The sequence below is a fragment of the Archocentrus centrarchus genome, chromosome 17, assembly GCF_007364275.1.
Source record: "Archocentrus centrarchus isolate MPI-CPG fArcCen1 chromosome 17, fArcCen1, whole genome shotgun sequence".
Classification (NCBI taxonomy): domain Eukaryota; kingdom Metazoa; phylum Chordata; class Actinopteri; order Cichliformes; family Cichlidae; genus Archocentrus; species Archocentrus centrarchus.
Genome location: NC_044362.1, coordinates 33133257 through 33154107, shown reverse-complemented (window position 1 = coordinate 33154107; position 20851 = coordinate 33133257). Strand labels below are relative to the sequence as shown.

Genomic DNA, 20851 nt, shown 5'->3' with positions numbered 1-20851 from the left:
TTTCTGGACTGACAGCTGATTGGTGGAGGTGTGGGCGTGCGCAGAGAGAGGAGGGGAAAAAGGAAAAGGAGCGCGAAGGGTTTGTGTTCAGCTTTGGCGGGTCAAGCGAAAGTTTATTATTTTCGTTGGTTAAACTTGTCTCTGTGTCGGATATCAGCAAGATAGTCGAAGGAGGAAAGCTTTTCACAAGGTGCGTATTTCTTCCTGAGAGTGGTTAGATTTAATTGTCGTAGTTTGCTGGCTAGCCAGCGGTACTAATTAGCATTGCTAATTGACTGAAAGCTGCGGTTAGCTAACACAGCTCAACGCAAAGGCTTCGGCTGACAACTGAAGCGCAGGGACGAAGAGGAAACACCCAGATAGTTCTCTGAGCCTCCAGGAAAGCTCAGGGTTCCTCTGGCACACCGCTGGAAAACGACCACTTGACGGGTGCACGCCCTTATACTCCATTCCTGCTCTTGGAAGGACCGCCTGTGACTGGTGATACTCTGCGCCGCCATATTTGGAAAAAGGTAGCCGTTCTTGATTATTGTTTGCTCTCAGTGAGTGAACCGACCACTCTTGGCGATATCAGGATAGGATAGTGTGTGCATATAGAAAAACATAGTAAGCACATGAGTACAAGGCAGCTGGGATAATAAACGTAGATATATTGTAGATGTACATGAAGCATGTGGTTCAGAGGACATCGAGCAATGTCCAGCCTAGAGCCACACAACATTATCTCCATCACAAAGACCTGGTGCTGCAGGAACTCGTAGGGACTCAGAATCAGTTTTACTTCCCAAAAAGTCCCTACTCTATAGGGGTGACACTTGCAAGGCTAAACATGCAGTTGGTCAAATACCGTATTTTTCGGACTATACGTCGCTCCGGAGTATAGGTCGCACCAGCCAAAAAATGCATAATAAAGAAGAAAAAACATATATAGGTCGCACTGGACTATAAGTCGCACTTTTTTTTTGGGGGGGGGGGGGGGGGGGGGGGGGGGGGGGGGGGGGGGGGGGGGGGGTGGGGGGGGGGGGGGGGGGGGGGGGGGGGGGGTGGGGGTTGGGGGGGGTGTGGGTTGTTGTGTGGGGGGGGGGGGGGGGTTTGATAGAATCCGAGACTCAGAGCACAAATTCCATCTTGAACGGCAATTTAAAATAATAATGGATTAAAGAACAGGACGAACACGGTTACGCCTACGTTATGCTAACATAGCACATTCAGCTACATGACGCACAACGAACTCGTGTTCGGTATTGTAACGTTGTAAACACACTTCAAAGTCGGCGATATTCACAACAAGGTCGTCTTTATTAACAGAAAAACGGCTGCTGTAGGCCACAGCCACGCCAACCACAACTACAACAGCGGAACAGCAACACACACACAGGCAAGCTCTCGGTCTTTTTCTCTCTCTCTCCATGCTGCCTTCACGAACCTCCCGAACAGTCCGAAATCCCACAACATCAACACGCTCTCTAACTAAGAGAATCGCTACAGTATGTTAACGTAACATTAAGTTATTCAGATAACCATAGCATAAAGAACATACTAACAAGTTAACCAAACCATCAATCCATTGAATTCTTCATCCTCGGTGTCACTTCTAAACAACTCCGTACACTCCGTAGACGAAGCGCCGCTTCCTCTTCTGTGTCGCGTTAGTCAGACTCGTCGTCAGCTGCAGTTCCAATTATTCCAGCCTTTCTGAATCCCAACAGGATGGTTTGTCACTGAAGCCCATGTTTTCTTGATCCATCCAATGACTTCCAGGAAGTTGGGTGGCGCATTCTCCCCAGTTGCCGTTAAGCTGTGCTCCTCCATCCACCATCCACTGCGCCCACAGGTTACGCAAGACTGCCTTAAAGCTGCAGTTCACGGAGATGTCAAGTGGCTGGAGTATTTTGGTTCAGGTGTTATAAATGTCACATATAACGTCGCTCCGGAGTATAGGTCGCACCCCCAGCCAAACTATGAAAAAAAAGGTGCGACTTATACTCCGGAAAATACGGTACTCATCTTCTATGTTATAGCCACCTACTTTCATAGTAGAGAAATTTGGTTGTACACAGTAATTTGCCTATCAACTTCTTTAGGTCTTGGAAAGAAATAAATTCCTGGAGCTACTTTGAGTGTAAACACAGCTATAGGGTGGCCATCTGTAAATCTCCTATTTACCGATCGGCCTTGTGTTGCCTCTAAATGAACTCTTGATGTCACTGTGAGAACTGTGAAACTTTCCCTCGGTAACCCCAGAGGACGGTGGCAGGAGTTCAAGTCATATTCTTTTCCTGAGAAAAACCGTCCAGTTCATCTCTGCACTGCAGCTGGAGCCAAGTTGAGTAATTAGTTGGTGGCAGAGCGACCTTGGTTAATTACATCACTGAGAGGGCAGAGAAAGTGTCTGTCCAGGATCTTCGTGATGCTGATGCCAGCTTCACAAATGTGGCTCATGTTAGTAAAAAATGGCTCCAGGTTTGGATTTTGATGAGCATTTAATGACGGCAGTGAGGTCGGATCATCCTCTGAATACCGACAAGTCAGGCTTTTATTTTTTTAGTCAGTTCATAAGAGTTCCTTGTTTTGCAGTGGATGACTTTATGCCCTGTGGAAGTGAAGCAGAACTCATTTTGATGTACGTGGAAGGTCGAATGAAAATGAAGCAGATGAACAGCAGTGTAAAAATGCAATAAAGTGACTCGATGGAGGCCTGAAAAACAGAACGTCCAGGCAGGCAGGTTTGGACTCTGCAGGGGAGGGAAAAGTCGAAGGTTTCAGGGGGTCGGGACTGTCGTGAGGAGGTTTGGAGTCCGCCCAACGGAGGAGAGCTGGGTCTGAGGGTGCTTCAAAAAAGATGCAAGAGCTGTGGAATAAAGAGTGCACTGAAGGGGTGGAGGAGGAGGATGGGACAAAGATGAAAATAATGAGGCTATGAATGAAGTAAACACATTGATCTGGCCATTCAATGCACCCTTAACCTTCAAGGATAAATGCTTTTATGACCTTTTGTATGACCTTTCAGGGGGACTTAATACAGTTGGGTTGTTATCTCACTGGAAGGTCACAGCTGAGGGTGAACTGCTGCCCCGAGCTGACCTTCATACATGTTCTTTCCTTTCAAGCTGTGCCTCCTTTCTGAGACTGCCTGACATCATGGAGACTAAATCAATAAGAAGCAATTCTCTGTATTTTCCTTTGTTGGGTGTGAAATTTTTGGTCTAATAAACATTTATGGTGGATTATTTTTTAGCCGTTCACTGGAGAATACACTTCTCACATTCACCGGGGCGCGAAGGGTTAGGTTTAGGGTTGGGGTTTGGTTAACGTCCCCTCCTTTTATAGGATTTTCATCTGTGTCTGATTGGAAAAACCTTTTAACAATAAATTGTCTGCCAAAACAAATGTGAGCATTCGTTTGAACATCTTCTAGTTTTTGAATATTTGTGGAGGTTAAACGTCGTTATTGGTGTTTTTTATGGCGCATGGGTTTCTCTACATTTGTGGTCTTAGTAAACTGTAGTAGAAGATTTCCGTGTATCACAGTACCATTAGATATTGTTGGGTCTCCTGAGACTTACTACTACTTACTGCAGTAGGAGCTAGTATAAGGGTCTTTTTGAGTACCTTTTGATAGTATTCTGTGTGATCATGTATTTTACAGGTGTGTGCATGATTGTCAAGCTCAAAGAGGGGATTTTCATGTGTCACAGGATTGCAGGTGAAGTTCCTTCAGCAGTTTATGCCTCCATCCCACATTAATTCCCATATGGAGTATCCGTAGATTCCATATAAATGATGGATGGAGCTTCCAGGTTTGAAAAGTGGAAGTGCCTTAAAATAGGCTGCCTTTCTAACAACCAGCAGTGAGCAACTTCCCAGGTTGCCAGAAAGATGCAAACACAACATGTTGCTCATTGTCCTCAGTCTCCAGGGTAGGCTTCAGGGCAGCCGTACTGTAACGTATCCTTGGTTTCTCGGTCCACCTCTTGCTCAGGACATCTGGTTTCAAAGCGCTGAGAAGACCAAAATTAGATTTCGCTAAGCACTTGTTACATCATGCTGGCTATAGTTGTATTTAACTGTGTATAAGCAGCTAATAGTTACCAGTCACAGTAGCTTAGCTGTTTTTTTCCTCACCTTGTCCGTGTCTGTCATTGTGGGAAATGTGGTCATGGGGATCCTCCTATTATGGGAACCACCACGTGGAGGATTTTAAGTACAGTATAGTCACAGCTGTGCATGATGCTGTCACAGCACATTGCAGGTGTGACACACAAAAAGCCCATGTTTAATAATGGGCGTGGTCTGCATTACTAATTTAAGGGGAGAAGGTGATTCTCATTGGCTCGGTTGGTTGAGGGAAATTCCCTAATGTTAGTATTAGGCTGGAATCACAGATGAAGGAGCCTCAGCTAACATTCAGGAGGACTGCACAAACGTCGGCTACATTCAGATGGTGCAAATGTGGTTGAAACAACAGTGTTACTTCCTCAGTCAGTGGTGCATTCAGGGACACCTCAGTCAGTTGTTATCCACATATCTCCAGAGTCACAGTGATTGACGTGGATCATTTAGCTCAGGTGGATAAAAATGGGCTTCAAAGCCAGTGTTTGAGTTTGAGTTGCCTTAGGGGTTTTTTTTTCCCGTAACCTTTACATTCTTCTCTTGATCGATATAAAACAATTCCTGTGCACAACTGTCCCCCTGCTAGAAAAACACTGAGGTTATGTCAGCATAACTTTCATTTTGGAGCCTTTTTTAACCGGCCAACAAAGACGGGCAGCTGATGGTTATTCATCGTGTTTGCTGTCATATTTTTATCTGACAGTTGTTCAGAACTCAGATGAGAAGAAGCCTGTTTGGTAGATTTTTATGGGAGTATTTATTTGATATTATATTTTCAGACACTTTAAGTGTCTCATGTCCATCTAAGAGTAATCAGTAATATTTCTCAGATGAAGAGGCTTTGATGGCAAATCAGAACCTTCTGTTGCTTCAGAGGTAAGGAGGTAAAGCAGACTGAGTTCATAACATTTCCTGGGATCGACTGAAGTGAAGCTGGTTGGAGCTGATGGGAAAAGGAAAATGCCGGAGGCTCAAAGAGCAGCGCGCAGTGATGCCGGGAAACAGGATGTGTCGAGACCCTGCAATGGTTGCTATGATTTACCTTTCTGTACAGAATAAGTGAGGAGTAGTCCCCTCCAGCTCATCTTTAGGCCTGAAATACACCCAAAGTAATTTTTAGTTTTAGCTCATGTTTCAGCTGTTAGAGAGAAAATATCAACATCAACAAGAAAGATCTAAATTTTTTATTTTTTGGCTCTGGTTGGTTGTTATTAGGCACGTTTGGTTGGTGCATTCAGTTTTTAAATGTCAAGTTAGAGCAGAAAGCTGAGATGAGGATGCCGACAGGCTGCTGTGGGATTTGTCTGTTTTCCAAACCAGCCAGATGAGTTTGCTTCACTGAAGAATAAAGAAACAAACAGTTTACACAATTTATATAAAAGTTTTAAGTTATTTCAGGTGCTGCGCCCGTCACTGATCCTCCACCCCTCCTGAATGCTTCTAAACAGCATGCATTCAGGCTGAAAACAAACGCCCCACAATCCTTTGCAGCTGCTATTTCTGTGCAGCTCAGACCGGACCGCCGTTTCTCCTGAGGTCCAAACCCACGCAGGTGTCCACCTGCCTGAGACGCCGCGTCAGCGTCTGTAATGACAAACTGTACACCAGCATCCTGCGAGGCAGTCTGATCTGTGACATTACTCTGTATGATTCAGTGTCTGTTTCCCTTATTTTCATCATAAATTGAAGCTGTATAAAAACAATCATCTGTTCTGCAGACTTCAAAACATGATTAGCGGCTGCTGTAACTGTAACCATTGCTGGCAATAAATCAGACGTGTTTCTGGTGGGCGTTGGACTGAACTGGGGCTGTCGTTCGTCAGCAATTCTGATCATAACTTTCAAGATGCAGCTAAGAGGCGGAGGGTGTTGGGCACAGACTCAGGATCTCGTCTCTGCTTTTTGAGGACGATGTGGTTCTGTTGGCTTCATTGAGTGCAACGCAGCTGGGACGAGAATTAGCACCTCCATGGGCCAGAGTAATTTGGGCTGGGCCTTGTAATTACAGAATGAATGTTTTGAATACTATTGCATGTAGTTGGCTTGCAAAAGTATTCATACCCCTTGAACTTTTCCATATTTGTCACATTACAACCACAAACATAAATATATTAAACTGGATTTTAATGTGAAAGACCAACACAAAGTGGTTACAATTGTGAAGTGGAACAAAAATTATAATGATTCAAAACATTTTTTACAAATAAAAAACTGAAAAGTGCTGTGTGCAAAAGTATTGAGCCCCCCTGAGTCAATACTTTGTGGAACCACCTTTTGCTGCAGTTACAGCTGCAAGTCTTTTAGGGTTTGTCTCCACCAGCTTTGAACATCTTGACTGAAATTTTTGCCCATTCTTCTCTGCAAAACAGATCAAGCTCAGTCAGATTAGATGGAGACGTTTGTGAACAGCAGTTTTCAGATCTTGCCACAAATTCTGGACTGGGTTTAGGTCTGGACTTTGACTGGGCCGTTCTAACACATGAATATGTTTGTTTTAAACCGTTCCATTGTAGCCCTGCTTTATGTTTAGGGTCGTTGTCCTGCTGGAAGGTGAACAACTCTCCGCCCCAGTCTCAAGTCTTTTGCAGACTCCCAACAGTTTTCTTCCAAGATTGTATTTGGGCTCCATCTAGGGCTGCACGATATTGGAAATTAGTGCGATATGCGATATGGAGGTCTAGTATTGCGATAACGATATTGTCACAATATTTTTTCTTTTTACCAAGTTCCGTTGTTCAAAACATCCCCCGGGCAGCAGCAATGTTTTCACCAGTGTGGTCTCGGGGAAGTATGCACTTATAGCAGAGGCGTGTATGAGCTCAAATTTGCATGTCAAAAAGTGCACGGTAAAAAACTCATGTATGGCTCAGTGGTTCGACTGGACACAAGTCAGTAGTGCTAGCATAAAAATCCACTTCACTGAGCTCTGCCTTCTCATAAGGAGCGGCAGAAGCGAAACTATCATTTATGTTAGTTTGTGAACTTGCCTTTCGTTTGCTTGACTTTACCGGAGTAAGGCTGTGGGTTTTTAGATGTTAAATATACGTTGTAAAGTTCCTTGTGGTTGTATTGAAGGAGGGTTTGTCGTGTTTCCTCTTGACATGGCCACGATTTTTCGGCTGACTTGCAAAGAACTTGTGTCTGTGACTTCGTTCATGTGTGGAAAAACCGTATTTGTTCCGAAATTCCGGAGGTGCGGTGTCTTTAGGAAAAGTTGCTCTCTGTTTTCGTCTCGACTCGTCTCTTCAATTCCCGCCATGCTTGTTTTCCTTCTGTGTGTGTACGTGCTCCCTGCGCCGCTGAGAGCATGTGCTTGCTCTGGCCAATAGCGACGCGGCACCTTCACATTTAAGGTCGCGCGGGATTGGTCCAAAGTGCGGACATAAAGAAAGACGTGATTTATACATTAAATAATTAGAAATTATCGCGCATTTTTTAGATATGCCTATCGCACGTGCCAATATCGCGATGATGATATTTTTTCGATATATCGTGCAGCCCTAGCTCCATCCATTCTTCCCGTCAACTCTGACCAAACTTCCCTGTCCCTGCTGAAGAGAAGCAGCCCCAGAGCATGATGCTGCCACCACCATATTTGACAGTGGGGATGGTGTGTTCAGAGTGATGTGCAGTGTTAATTCTCTGCCACACATAGCGTTTTGCATTTTGGCCAAAAAGTTCCATTTTGGTCTCCTCTGACCAAAGCACCTTGTTCCACATGTTTGCTGTGCCTCCAACATGGCTTCTCTGGCAAACTGCAAACGGGACTTTTTATGGTTTTCTTTTAACAATGACTTTCTTCTTGCCACTCTTCCATAAAGACCACATTTGTGCAGTGCACCACTAATAGTTGTCCTGTGGACAGATTCCCCCACCTGAGCTTGGATCTCTGCATTTGGTCCAGAGTCACCATGGGGCCTCTTGGCTGCATCTCTGATCGGTGCTCTCCTTGTTGGGCCTGTAAATTTAGGTGGACGGCCTTGTCTTGGTATGGTTTACAGTTGTGCTGTACTCTTTCCATTTCCGGATAATGGATTGAACAGGCTCCAGTGAGATGTTCAAAAGCTTGAGAAATCTTTTATAGCCTAAGCCTGCTTTAAACGTCTCCACAACCTTCTTCCTGACCTGTCTGCTGTGTTCTTTGACTTCATGATGCTGTTTACTCCCCAATATTCTCTTAACCAACCTCTGAGGGCCGTCACGGAGCAGCTGTATTTGTACTGAGATTAGATTACACACAGGTGGACTCTTTGTAGTCATTAGCAGTCATACAGGGCAACTTCTGACTGCAACTGGTTGCACAAAAGGGGGCTGAATACTTTTGCACACTGCACTTTTCAGTGTTTTATTTGTAAAAAATGTTTTCAAATCATGTATAATTTCTTTCCACTTCACAACTACATACCACTTTGTGTTGGTCTTTCACATTAAATTCCAGTGAAATATATTTGTTTGTGGTTGTAATGTGAACAAAATATGAGAAAAGTTCAAGGGGTATGAAATACTTTTGCAAGCCACTGTATAAATGAAGAAAAACAATACCCAACATATCATTGTTATTTTTGCTGTGGACTGTGAAGACCAGTATAGGCCGTCTATTCCATTTAACACCAGGATCCAAGTGTAACAAATACATAAATGTCTTACAGATGAGACAAGAGAGGGAGAGACTGCTGCACTTACTTCCACTAAATTATCTTAATAGAAACCGGCTCTATTTTCAAGGAGAAAAATAACAACAGGAGAAATGTTCAGCTCCAACTCCCGTCTGGTTTGTTGTTCTGTAGGTTTTTGTGCTTTCAATAGAAAATGAAGTGAGTTCATCCTCACTCTAACCATAAACACATCCATTAATCACAGGTGACCTGTTTGTAACAGCTCTCATGACAAATTATTTTTTTTCCCAATTTGAGTGTGTAAATGTCAAACAGCAAACCCAAAGCTTCAGACTGAGTCAAGCATCATTGCCCATTTCACATGATGTGCCACCAACAAACAGTATGCAATGCAAAACAAAAAGTTAAAGGTACACTGTGGAAATCTCTCCACTAGATGTCAGTAGATTCCATTCAAGTGAATTCTGTTTTCTCCTCCCAGTTCTAGTGCATAATCCTAACAATAAAACACATTTTTTAAAAGATTTTTTCTTTTTTCAAACTTAATTTGTCAAGGTGTTATGTTGAACTACCTGCCTCAAAAAAATGACTGACTGTACCTTTAAATAAGTTTCTTTATCCTCTGCTGAACAACCTCTGACCTGTGATGTGCTGCTCAGATTTAACAGGTTGGGGGGAAATGGACTCATGTGATTGGTTCAGTATTCAGTGGTGATAACTAATAAATGCTCCCTTTTCTTTTTAGAAAGGAAAACATATTTAGTCCTTTATTTAAATATTTATTTTGATACTGAAACTCAACCTAAGGAAAAGGAGCTCACAGGCCATCAGGATGGGCCCCTCAGGCCCCACCCACAACGCCGCGGCAGATCAGTAGGGCGCTTTCTCCGCCCACCAGCTGGTAGTCAGCAACCTTCATTCAGTGCTGCTTATTTTGCCTTGCTGAAAGGTGAGATGTTTCCAATCATAACATGTAACAGCAGTTATGAAGAAACTTCATCTGTTTAAAGCGGTATTTTTAATGGAATGTTACACCACCCCCTTTAAGCAAGCCATTGCAATTTGCATGACCTTTGCCCTTTATCGGCTTGTCCCATTTTCGTGTCATGCATGTGTAGATGTACAGCATTGATCACAGGAAATAATCTACTTTCATGTTCTTGTCACCCAGAGGGGAACACCCATCATCCAGTTAATAGACTGAGGCCCGTCCACTTCTCTCCACCTGAGCTCCATCTCAGTGCTGCCACGCTTATTGCGGCTCACACCTTCTCAGCCTGGCCTCGTCCTTCCTGTCAGGTCAGACGGTGGGAGCGGATTAGCATACCGTATCGACGGCCGTGGAAGCGCCAAAACAATCGACTCGACGGAGGAAAGAGAGCAAATGTTAAGCTGCCGATGGCATCACGTCATCTGTTCCCTCGAGTGTTTCACACAGCAGAAAAATGTCCCAGATAGTGAATAATTTTATCCGATGGCGCCCTGAAATGTTTTTCTTTAAATAGGTGATGAAAGCAGCTGTGTCACACACGAGCTGATGAAACTTTTTTCTGTGAGATTCTAGAAAAAGGATGAAAGGTTGCAGGGGAGTGATGAAACGGCTTTACTTTCCAGCTCACAGTGATCTCCAGAACACAAGATTTTTAAACATATGCCACTAAAATAAAAAACTACAACTTTATGGAAGAAAACTGGGCACAGTGTAGAGTTTTTATATGAATCTGTAAGTGAAAATGAAGCAAACAGACGTTAAAATTAGCTTCTCTTCAGCTGCTTTCCGATGAAATGCTGCCATGTAAATAAACTTTTTAATATAATGTTGATAGTCATGGAGAAATGAGGTATCAGGATGATGATGAAGGACAATGATGATATTTTCTGTTTGAAGCCACAGATGTGTGAGAGAAGGGTGAACACAGCTGCATCTTTTAAAAGATACGAGCCGGTTTCAGCACTGATTACAGTAAAAATAATAATTATCATTAACAGCACACCTGATGCATTTCGCTGATTTCCCAGGCAGCAGCTGAAATGGTGCACTGTGGGAATATCGTGAGGAGCTGAGCTCCTGGTTCACTGCAGCAATTTTGAGGATTGGGACTCTCTGCAGAGCGCGACTCCGAGATGACCTGAAAGCCAAGTGTTAAGGGGGCAGGTTTCAATTTCCAGACCATTTGCAGCATGTCACTATTATGGGTTTATTTACCCATGTTTTCTATTCTGCTGACAATACGTGCTGAAAATGCCCAAAAATAATCTTGGACAATGAGGCTGGTGATGGGACAAGAACACTCAGTTTGGCCTCACATGCCTCCACATATTTACTGTTTAGCTGGTCATGATTCCAAATATATATGTCACGCAGTCTGTGATGGACACAAACACGATGATGTCATGTTTGTGGCATTTTAAAGCCCCAACATTTTGACTCCAGTGTGTTAGTTTTTTTGCAGTCAGGGAGGTCCCGTATTTGGACAGTTGTATTAAGATGCTCCAACAGCACAAACATGGGCAGGGCCCGTTCAGTGACTCCCCCTTACCAAGCAGCAAGCTGTCAGTCCACGTGAACACACCTCCACTTTAAGGCTTTACAGATGTTACGAAGGGTCAAACTATCCAGCAGAGACCAAAACCGTTCTTTGCAGCAGGCTGTAAACACTTTCGCTGTAAGTAGGACGTTTTAACATGAGAGTCTGTTGGTTCTGACTCACTTTAGGAAGCAGCCTCAGTGGCCGTTAAGTGCCATGGGCTAATGGGACGTGTCAGCAGGCTTTAGAGTCCATTAACAAAGGCTGCAGGCCATAAAACATGCAGCCTTCACAATCCCAGGTTGGTAACTTGTTGGGAAAGTTTAATGTTGGCACAGTCCCTGTTTTGAACTTTACAAATCATACTGTGACACTGAGCCAGCTTCCCTGTCGTCTGTTATCAGGAGTCTCAGAGTCTGTGTGGACTGTTCGGTGAAATTCAGCTTCACCTGCATTTGTGTACAACCCTTTCTACTCCTGTTACCGGATTACTCTCACAAAACCCCCAAACAGGCAGCTCTGGAGCATGTTCTGCAGAGTGAGATTTCTCTAAGCTGACTTCTGGATGTTTGTGACGTCCTCAGAGAGTGCAAGTCATGCTGAATCTAAAATACGTGTGTCATGTCTGTGTGTTTAGATTTGACTCTGAGAACAGCGGCTTCATTACCATAAGTTGCTTCAGTGAGCTGAGCGTTGCAGCTGTAAGCAGCCGCGCTGCAATAAACACACTTACTTGTTCTGACCCAACAGGAAGTGTGTTTAGAGATGGTGTTGGTTTGTTGAAATTCGGAGACCTTGAATGCATCATTAGATTCAGTCCCTGTGAGTTCAGGAGCTGCTGTGCAGACCTCCACTGCTGGACTTCGGGAACACCTTTCCTGTGTTTGATGCATGAAGAAACAAGTGCCGGTGTGACATCTGATCAAACCGTCTCCAAACCGAGTATGCAGTAATTTATTATTTCTTATTGGGGACAATCTGGTCAGCTAAATGGTGAAGTGAATTAAGTAAGTAAAAAAAAAAGTTTCCATCAAAAAAATTCTAAAAATCCTAAAAAAGTTATGGGAATTTCTGCCAAAGTAGGAAAAACGGGAGTAAAAGGGTTTAACCGCCAACTGAGGTGTGATTCTTGTGAGGGTGGATGCACTCCAAATCTTTTCCAAAGTGTGATCTCCCGAGGAGGCCCTGCTGTCTCTTAAACCTCCGATTAGCTGTATCAAATTTGTCCTCCTTGCAGCTGTTCAACATGAACCAGACTTCCACTTAGTCTAAACTAGGCTGACCCATCCAGCACGCCCCATCACCGCTCCTTCAACGCTTTTCTGCTGTCCCTCAGGTTTAATCTGTTCCTTTTATTCTTCATCCTCTGCATGGTTTTCTGTTTGTTTGTGCATCTCGCTTGTGAACCCAATCAAAGCAAAGCGAGCACACAGCAGTCGGTCGGAAAGCCGTGGGGGAAGTTCTGCATCAGACCTCCTCGTTCCTTTCCGGCGCCCGTGTCCTGCCTTCAGTTCCTCCCGCCACCGCTGAGCCCTAAGCGTGGCGTCGTTAAGATGCAGAGCACACAAAGATCCAGGCTCCTCCGTGAAACGCTGCCTTCTCGATCTACGTGGTCTGCCTCTCCTTTACTCTTACATCCCGGAGTGACTCAGGATGAGCAGCTTCTCATCATTTCGCTCCAGGACGTTTTGCCGGATCGAACCTTTTTGATCGTTCACTTTAAAGAACGACTTGTCCAGACTTTCCTGTTCCAACTCGCTCCACCTCCCACATCGCCGTGAACTCATTTACTTTTAAAGCAGTAAGCCGTCAGGAGCTGCATATAATTAGAAAAAAGGACTCACAGGTTTTATTCCTGCAGGTTCTTGTTGAATTTTGTTTTTCTGGTAAATGCTCTGAAAGGCTTCATAGTTTAATAAGAAAGGAAAAGCAGAACTTCTTTCGTCTCTAACCTTTACCTGGAAAGCTACATCACTATCCGTGTCAGCATATCCTGAGATCTACCCCTGAGTCATTCCATATCAAATCCACAAAATCTGAAACTTGTTCCAACCTGACCCCACAGAATGATTTTTAATGTGCAAAGTTGTACTTTAACATCCTCCTATAAAACTGCCTGAGCGACGGGCCTCAGAGCTTCACAAATACAGGAGAAATCCAGCTGAGATTTTCATGGCTGAAAAACACGTTTTAGGTTAGTGTCACAATCTAAAGCCAGCAGTCTGTTTTTGGTCAGCAAGATTTTTTCTGTGATGTCATAGTTTCAATAAACCGCTCCAGTTTAATATCTGTGATGATGCTTTATTGGTTTTCTGACAATTCACTGCTGAACAAAAAGGAGATTTTGGCTTTAGACTGTGGCGCTATGGCAGTCCTCATATGTTAGCCGACTGTGAGTAACTGGGAGCAGAATGACTCTCAGCTTCATGCCCAACCATCAACCCCGACCTCCTCCACAGCCATCAGTGAGGAAAACACAAAACGTTACCTGTTTTTTAATGTTTCTGCACAGAGGTGGGAGACCTAGCCTCAAATTAAATCATAATATTTTAAGGGAATATGCAGTAATGATAAATGATATTTATGATGATACAGGAACAAAGTGGTGAACGCTGTTTTATTGGTGACTGCAGCAGGCAGGCAGCAGCATTTATTAGTGTGGGCTGAGATTTCCAGGGAGCTGCTGTCATTGATGACAGACTGCCAAACTTAATGTGTGAATCTACTGCCACAAGGTCCCTGCAGCAGCAGCAGCATTACAGCGTAATAATACTGGCCGCAGCGTTATATACACTAAAAATGGAGTGCATTTGCCTTAAGTGGTGAAACAAGGTTTGTTGTTTCTATCTTCAGCGGGACCAGATACCTTACATATTTTGTAAAGTATTGTGCTTTGCTGTAGGTGTGACCTCCTGTAGCCAAACCACTTCCATCATGGGAGGCCTATGCTGCTCTCGCTCTCAGACATGTTTGGGGTTTGTGTCGCGCTCACATCACTAATATCAGATCCAGTTAAACAAACACCAGACCGGCCAAAAAAGTCAGCTCAGCAGACGGGCTCAGTGTTTAAAAGTAACAGGAAGTCCACAAATAAAGGTTAACCAAAGCTCTTCTGTTAAAACTTTAACCGTTCACCCCCATCTGTCTCAGTTCTAATAAAGTTTATTGAATGTTCTTAAATATGATCTCAACCGTTTCAGTGAAAAATACCAGAAGCCCTAATTTTTCAGATCTGATCTGAGGGCTGTTTGCTTTATTTCTGCTGTGTTGATGATGCAACAAGTGAAACCCTGAAATGCAGCCTGCAGCTAATAATGTGCAGAATAACAACAGTCTAAATAAAAAAGTGAGTCAGCCTCTGACAGGTTTAAGAGCCTCCCGCTGTCACGACGAGTCCCACAGTCCCTCTGCAATGAGTGTGCAGTCTGAGCTGGGAGCTGCGGTGCTCACAGCTTTATGCTCCTCCAGGTTTATTTAGACCTCACTCGGTGACCTTGAGACGAGCAGAAGCTCCTTTGTGTTTGTTCAGTGATGCAGGGTGAAGTGTTGAAGTTAGAATCGTCCTGAGATGAGATGCTGCAGAGTCACACAGATGCAGAGGAAGAATCTGAGTTTATCTTACATTTTGGGAGTTTTTTTTATTGGTAATGCTTCAAGGGGTTGCATACAGATGTGTCATATTTATGGAAGTAAATTGACGAAATGTTAATTAATTTTCGTCATCGTTTTTATCCTTTCAGGTGGTTTTAATTTAGTTATCGTCTCGTTTTCGTCATGGAAGAAAGGGTCGTTGGCGAAACCTATGACGAAAATATTTCGTCAACGAAATTAACACTGCTACTGAATCCATTTCATATGCTTTTGATGCAAATCAAAGTGACAACAGGTGCACTGGAGAGGGCTGGACTAACTGTGCAACCTGAGTGGGCTGCAGGTACCTTCTCATGCTGCCTGGCACTAAAACAAAAAAGCTAAAGAAAAATGAGAACAGATGAGGAGAGAGAGCAGTGTTCTGTGGACTTTTGGAGGTTTCTTATTGTTCCTGCTGTCACTTTCATTTGCACCAAAACAGGTGAAATGGATTCAAAGTGATTTATTCTTCCTAATTGAACTGATTGATATCCCTGATGTTTAACGGACTCTGTGTTGGCCTTTGATGATCGAGTGTTCCCTTAAATTGGGTGATAAACGACCCCCATTAGCAGCTGAAACTGCTCTGAGTCTGTTGCTACGTTGGTTCACTGATTGGGTGGGGCCTGGCAGGTAAAGGTTGGTTAATATCATGCTTAATAGGCCTAATAGCCTCGGTTGATGAATTCAACTATTTTTTTTTGTGGCAAAATTCTTCATATATAAATTTTGATAAAAATCTGTGTTAAAGAAATTTGGTGGCAACATGATTAGATTTAAATCAAGAAATGTGATGAAGGAATGAATGATACTTCTGATGATTCAGCTTCAGTTTGATGCACAGAAATAGACCCAAAGACTTTTATTGAATCCTGTCCCTCCTGACCTGTTGAGGCAGCGCTGCAGCTCATCGCACTCTCATTCTGTTCTGCAGACTCTCGACAGCAGATTTTCCCTGAGAGGAGGAAAGCTGTCATCTGTGCTTATCAGCTGGGGCTTCAGCCTGCAGCGTTTGTTGGGGTGTGTTATTCTGGAAGAAGATGCTCATTCATATTTAGAAATGGCGGTGAATGAATAAACCAAGACTTCTGCGCATGAAAAGACCGAGACGGCAGAGAACTGGAGCGCGAATCAGTTGCACTTTCACAGGAGACTTCATTACAGTCCACGAATAAACAGCCTAAAGAGGCGCTGACAGTTTAGTTGTTCTCTCTGGTCTGTGGTTTCCTTCATAAACTCACGTCTGTCTGCTTCCACTCCACTAATTACCATATTTACTCCCCGTGTAGTGAGCGGCACCGTGCTCCAGAAATCGCTGCATGGTGAAGAGAAAAGGCCCGCTGTGTTTCAGTCACCATGGAAACTAAAACGCCAAAAGCAGTAGTGCTTCGTTCTCAGGGAAAGGAGCACGTCAGAGGTGAAGAGACCAAACAGATAAATACCCGCCCTATTAATGTTTTATTCAGCATGCTCAGAGGGACGTGTCAGAGAGGATCTGAAACCTTTGTCAGGTCTGAATCTCTGCTGCTGAGAAGCTTCAGTCGTGAAGCAGCAGCTTGAAGCTCATTCACAGCTTCAGGATTTAGAGTAACTCTGCATCATTCCCAGCCTAAATAATCTGGTACTCCCTGTGTATGCAGCCCCTCAGTTCATTAAGCTCCTATCTCTTAAGGCCCACCCCTCCCTAAAAGCCCACTTCCTCCCTGATTGGCTGCCCCTCGCCTGGCTCCCATAAACATTTTGCTTCTAGAGAATAAAGAACACCAGTAAAACAAATGGTTGCTTAGATATTTAAGGTGTTAGCACTAAGTAAGCTAACCAGTTAGCCACACAAAAACTGCTCCCAGTACTGAGTAGTAGCATATTTTAACCAAAGCTGTTGTCTTTTGATAACCCGGAGGCAGTTTAGCTGGTAAAATTTAAGAGTATGAAAATGAAAGGTAAAGTCACGCTTTGGTCCGACGGAGCCTCAATATGAGTGTTCTGCCAATTCCTGTTTTTTAAACGGGTGTTTACTAACCTGAACTGAGGAACACATGCTGAGGTGATTTGTTGGGAACCATAATTTACTAAATGAACATCAGGCTGTGTTCACGAGCTGTTATGGGTGAATATTTGTGGGTTTCCAAAAATTCATATATGAAATAAATGGTAGCCACACCACAGACCGGACTCAAACTTGTGTCCTTTGGGTAAAAGTGGAGTGGAGTATGACCATGCCCGTTGGAAAGTGACACTGAGGGGGTATGTTGTGCTTTTAAAACGTGACTAAAAGGCTTACTGACCGTCTGAGATTGTGATGGCTGCTTACACCACCTCAGGAACGAGCTACAAATGAAACATGACACACCTGCATGGGGCTTTTATTGCAGCCTTGAGGATTTTCCAGTAATTGATCATTTCCTGCTGTCACCAGTGTGACTGTTTGCCATTGAATCCGGAGGAGCTGATGACTGAGCAGGGAGGAAGGCAGCCTCTGCTGGCTGACTGATGCTTTATTTTCCCTCCCCAGAAAACAAATCCTGATGATTCAGGACTTTGTGGTGTTTATGAGAGGCGAGTTTACAGTGCATCAAAATGCTGCTCTGCTGCTCACGTGTTTGGTGGGTTTGATGTTTCTGCTGTAGTGATGAACCATCAGATGTTGAAGCTGAACTTCTGCTGAACTCCGAAGAAAATGGCTGATAAACATTTGTCGGAGCTGATGGATCTTGATCCAGTTTCTGTGGCAGTTTTCCTTTTTTTAACTGCCAGGATTGTCTTTTATTTTTAATAATGCTTCTGGGCTCTTTGGATTTTAATCTATTGAGGTCAGATATTTTGGAAAAGCTCTTGGTGTGAAACTCTCAGAGGACGCAGGTTTAAATCAGTGACTCATGACTGCAGGTGATGTATTAATGATCTCCGTCTCATGTGTACTCAGCTAAACATTTTTGCTTGACTCTCATTCTGTAATTGGCACTTAGATACACTGCACTTGTTATTTTCAGGGTAACGTGGATGAACTATCAGGAAAAGTGAAGGATAAATTAAAAAAAAAAGTGTTTTCAAATGTTGCTAAAGCTATATTTGTGCCAAAGAAAAGCATTGAACATGTACTGTGGGCTTTTGGTTGCTAATATCTGAACAGACCGTAACGTACATCTTAAAAAATGAGGCCTTCCCCGACTCTCAGTTGCATCTAACAAACTGTGGACTGATTCTTTGTGATGGATAGGTAAAATTTTTTCATGAAATCCAAACTTAGAACACTTATGCCTGCTCCTGAGTGCCTCTGCAACAGTCAGCAATACTAGCTAATGTTAGCTTGGAAATGTCCGCTATTCACTAATGTTAACACAAACTACACATAAGAACAAAAAGCCAACACTGATGTGGCCTCTGATATTATTGTTATTGACAAGCTAAGTTTAGCCAGGTAGGTGCTAGGTACATAGTACATGGACAAGTACATACATACTTGTCCATGCTAGCATGTATGCTAATGTTATGTAATCAGGTGGAAAACAGTTTTTTCTGATGATTACTGTCTGGTTAAACAGGATTTTGGCTTTCAGGGAAAAACTATAGTTTTCATTAGCAGGCTATTTGATTTGATATAAATAAACCTCTAATATCTTCAGAAATACTATGAAACTAAGGATATTTAAAACTCCGTGCCTCAGTAAGACGTCAATTTAGACAAATTTTCTAACACAGCTGCTACAAAATTACAGGCAAAGAGGAGCTGGTTGATGTTCAGCCTAATTTTCTGTGTCTGTAAAGCCTCAGTCAGGACCAGCATTGTCATTCTTATTAAATTAATACTCCACAGAAGATAAAAGGTTTTCTCAAAGGACAGCTGTCTCAACTGTTCAGTCTGCCAGTAAAAGATACTCTGTTTCTCTATTACATTGTATGACATTAATGGTTTTCTGTTGTCAGGTCTTTTTGAAGAAATTTATCTGATTACTGGCATCTGCTGTTAGGAAATAAGACAAATTTTCACCCCTCATACTTTTGAAGTGATGCTGTGTAGCTACGATTAATTATAATCAGTTTGTGATTATTTTAGCAAAGGGATTAATCAGTTTGAGATAAATTAGCTGATTTTAGCTTTTCTGAATATTACAGCCAATTATGAGCCCAGCAGGTCAAACCCAGCATCATAAGACATTTGAAGACATCACTTTCATCCTTGGAAGGATTTTGGGAAAATTTAAATCCTTAACAAGAAAATCAATTTTCTAAAAACAACAGCTTAAATATCATTTTACAAACTTTACATTTTCATAATGTGTGATTAGGTTTTGTGCGTTCTTTCAAGAGAAAAAGAAAATTGTTGAGAATTTATTTTTTTTTACACATATACATTTGATTAACTGGTCTGCTGCAATGTTAACTTTTCAGCCAGGGTCTTACATTTAGAGGTCATCCATGTTTAAAGGCTCTCGTCTTGTTTTAGATGTTCAGAATAATAACGACCCCTTTGGGGTATAAAAGCACCTGAGCTGCATGTGGTGATTCAAAGGACGAATAAGATGAAGGTCACTGATAACGGCAGCATATTGTAGCCTTTGCATTAGTACATCATCCTTACATTGTAGATTAATATCCACTGCCATGAGCTCAGCCTGGCTTGATGCTGTCAGGGTTGAAGGACCAAACCAGCAGTTCAGCATGTTATAGCTCAGCTCAGAATATAACATATAATCCAAAACTAATTATTAACAGTCTTGAATGTTACCCAGGTCACAGTGTGGACTTTTTGAATTGTCGATGTATGTGGGGTTACAACGATCTGCGTATCATTTTATCCACCATTCAATTGTTGTGCTTTTCACATTTCCCCAAGAGTGTGGTTTCATCTGACCAGCCGTCCAACATCAACAAAATGGTTAACTATTAGATTCCAAACGGTTTCGGTGAACAACGTTTCCTTTAGGATTTAACAAGTAAATAACAAACACAAGTTCTCAATTAGCTGCCTGCTCAGTAAGTTAAGAGTCAGTTACCTAAGTAGCTGGTAGTTAATGCAACAGCATTAAAGTTGACTAGTAGAGCGAAAATAATTTTTGGATTGAACAAGTCACATTACACATTATATCCAGTCTACTGTTACAGATAACTTGTAGCAATCTGTGGCTTTTATAGTAAAAACCTACTCTAAACCTACTTTAAATCAAAAGGCTGCTGTTCTTTCTCAGTCTCAGGAATTGGTTTAAGGAGGTTTGACTGATTATACTGACTGCTGCAGACTTTATTTGGAGTTGTTAAAATGCAAAAATAATGAGTGCTAGAAATAACCTCCACTCACTCCCATCCCTTTTCCTGTCTCTTCTGCATAGTAACTTAAGCTCATATCAGTGGCACAAACACCTTTTTCCACTTCGAGTGACCTTTTGCTGCCCTGGAGTCGCTTTAGGTTGAGTGAAGACCTGGAAAGGATCTGCTGAGGAGTCGAAAGCACTTTATGAATTTGTGAATGGATTCTGTTCAAGCTAAAATGGATTGTCCAGGATCTCTTTAAACTCCTGGTTTTCCACTTCTGAGTTTAACTGATGTGGATTCATGTACTGAAATCCTCAAGGAAACAGCTTTGATCGTAACTCCCATCAGAGATAACCTCCAGTTGTATCGGTTATCAGCTCAGATGCTCCGAGTTTGGCTCATAAACTCAATCTTTCCCTCCACATGTGTTGAGATACCACCACAATGTGTGGAGCTGTTGTGTTTTATGTCTCTATAATTCACCCTGATCCCAAAAACATCCAGATAGTGTCTTCAGTTTGGGAATACACCCAATAACAGCCTCTATCTGCCCCCTCTGGGGCAGTCAGTGGTGATGAATCGGTTTAGCTGCTGAGCCGAAGCCGCCCGACTCTGCAGTGCTGAGCCTCCAGGGATGCCACAGGGTCACAGAGTGATTCCAGCTAATTAATGAGCTGCATAAAAGGTGGAGTTCAACACATCAGTTACAGCAGG

The 20851-nt window shown here is 42.9% G+C and overlaps 1 protein-coding gene across 1 annotated transcript in view; it reads left to right on the top strand.

Annotated features, from left to right (window-relative positions):
- Window positions 1–477: 477 nt before the first annotated feature.
- The window catches only part of kcnq3 (potassium voltage-gated channel, KQT-like subfamily, member 3), a gene marked incomplete at its 5' end in the record, with an annotated part of 71215 nt that continues 50841 nt past the window's right edge, over window positions 478–20851 (top strand). The window contains 1 exon segment of the mRNA XM_030752594.1: window positions 478–512. Within this exon segment, the coding sequence (XP_030608454.1) occupies window positions 478–512 (35 nt within the window).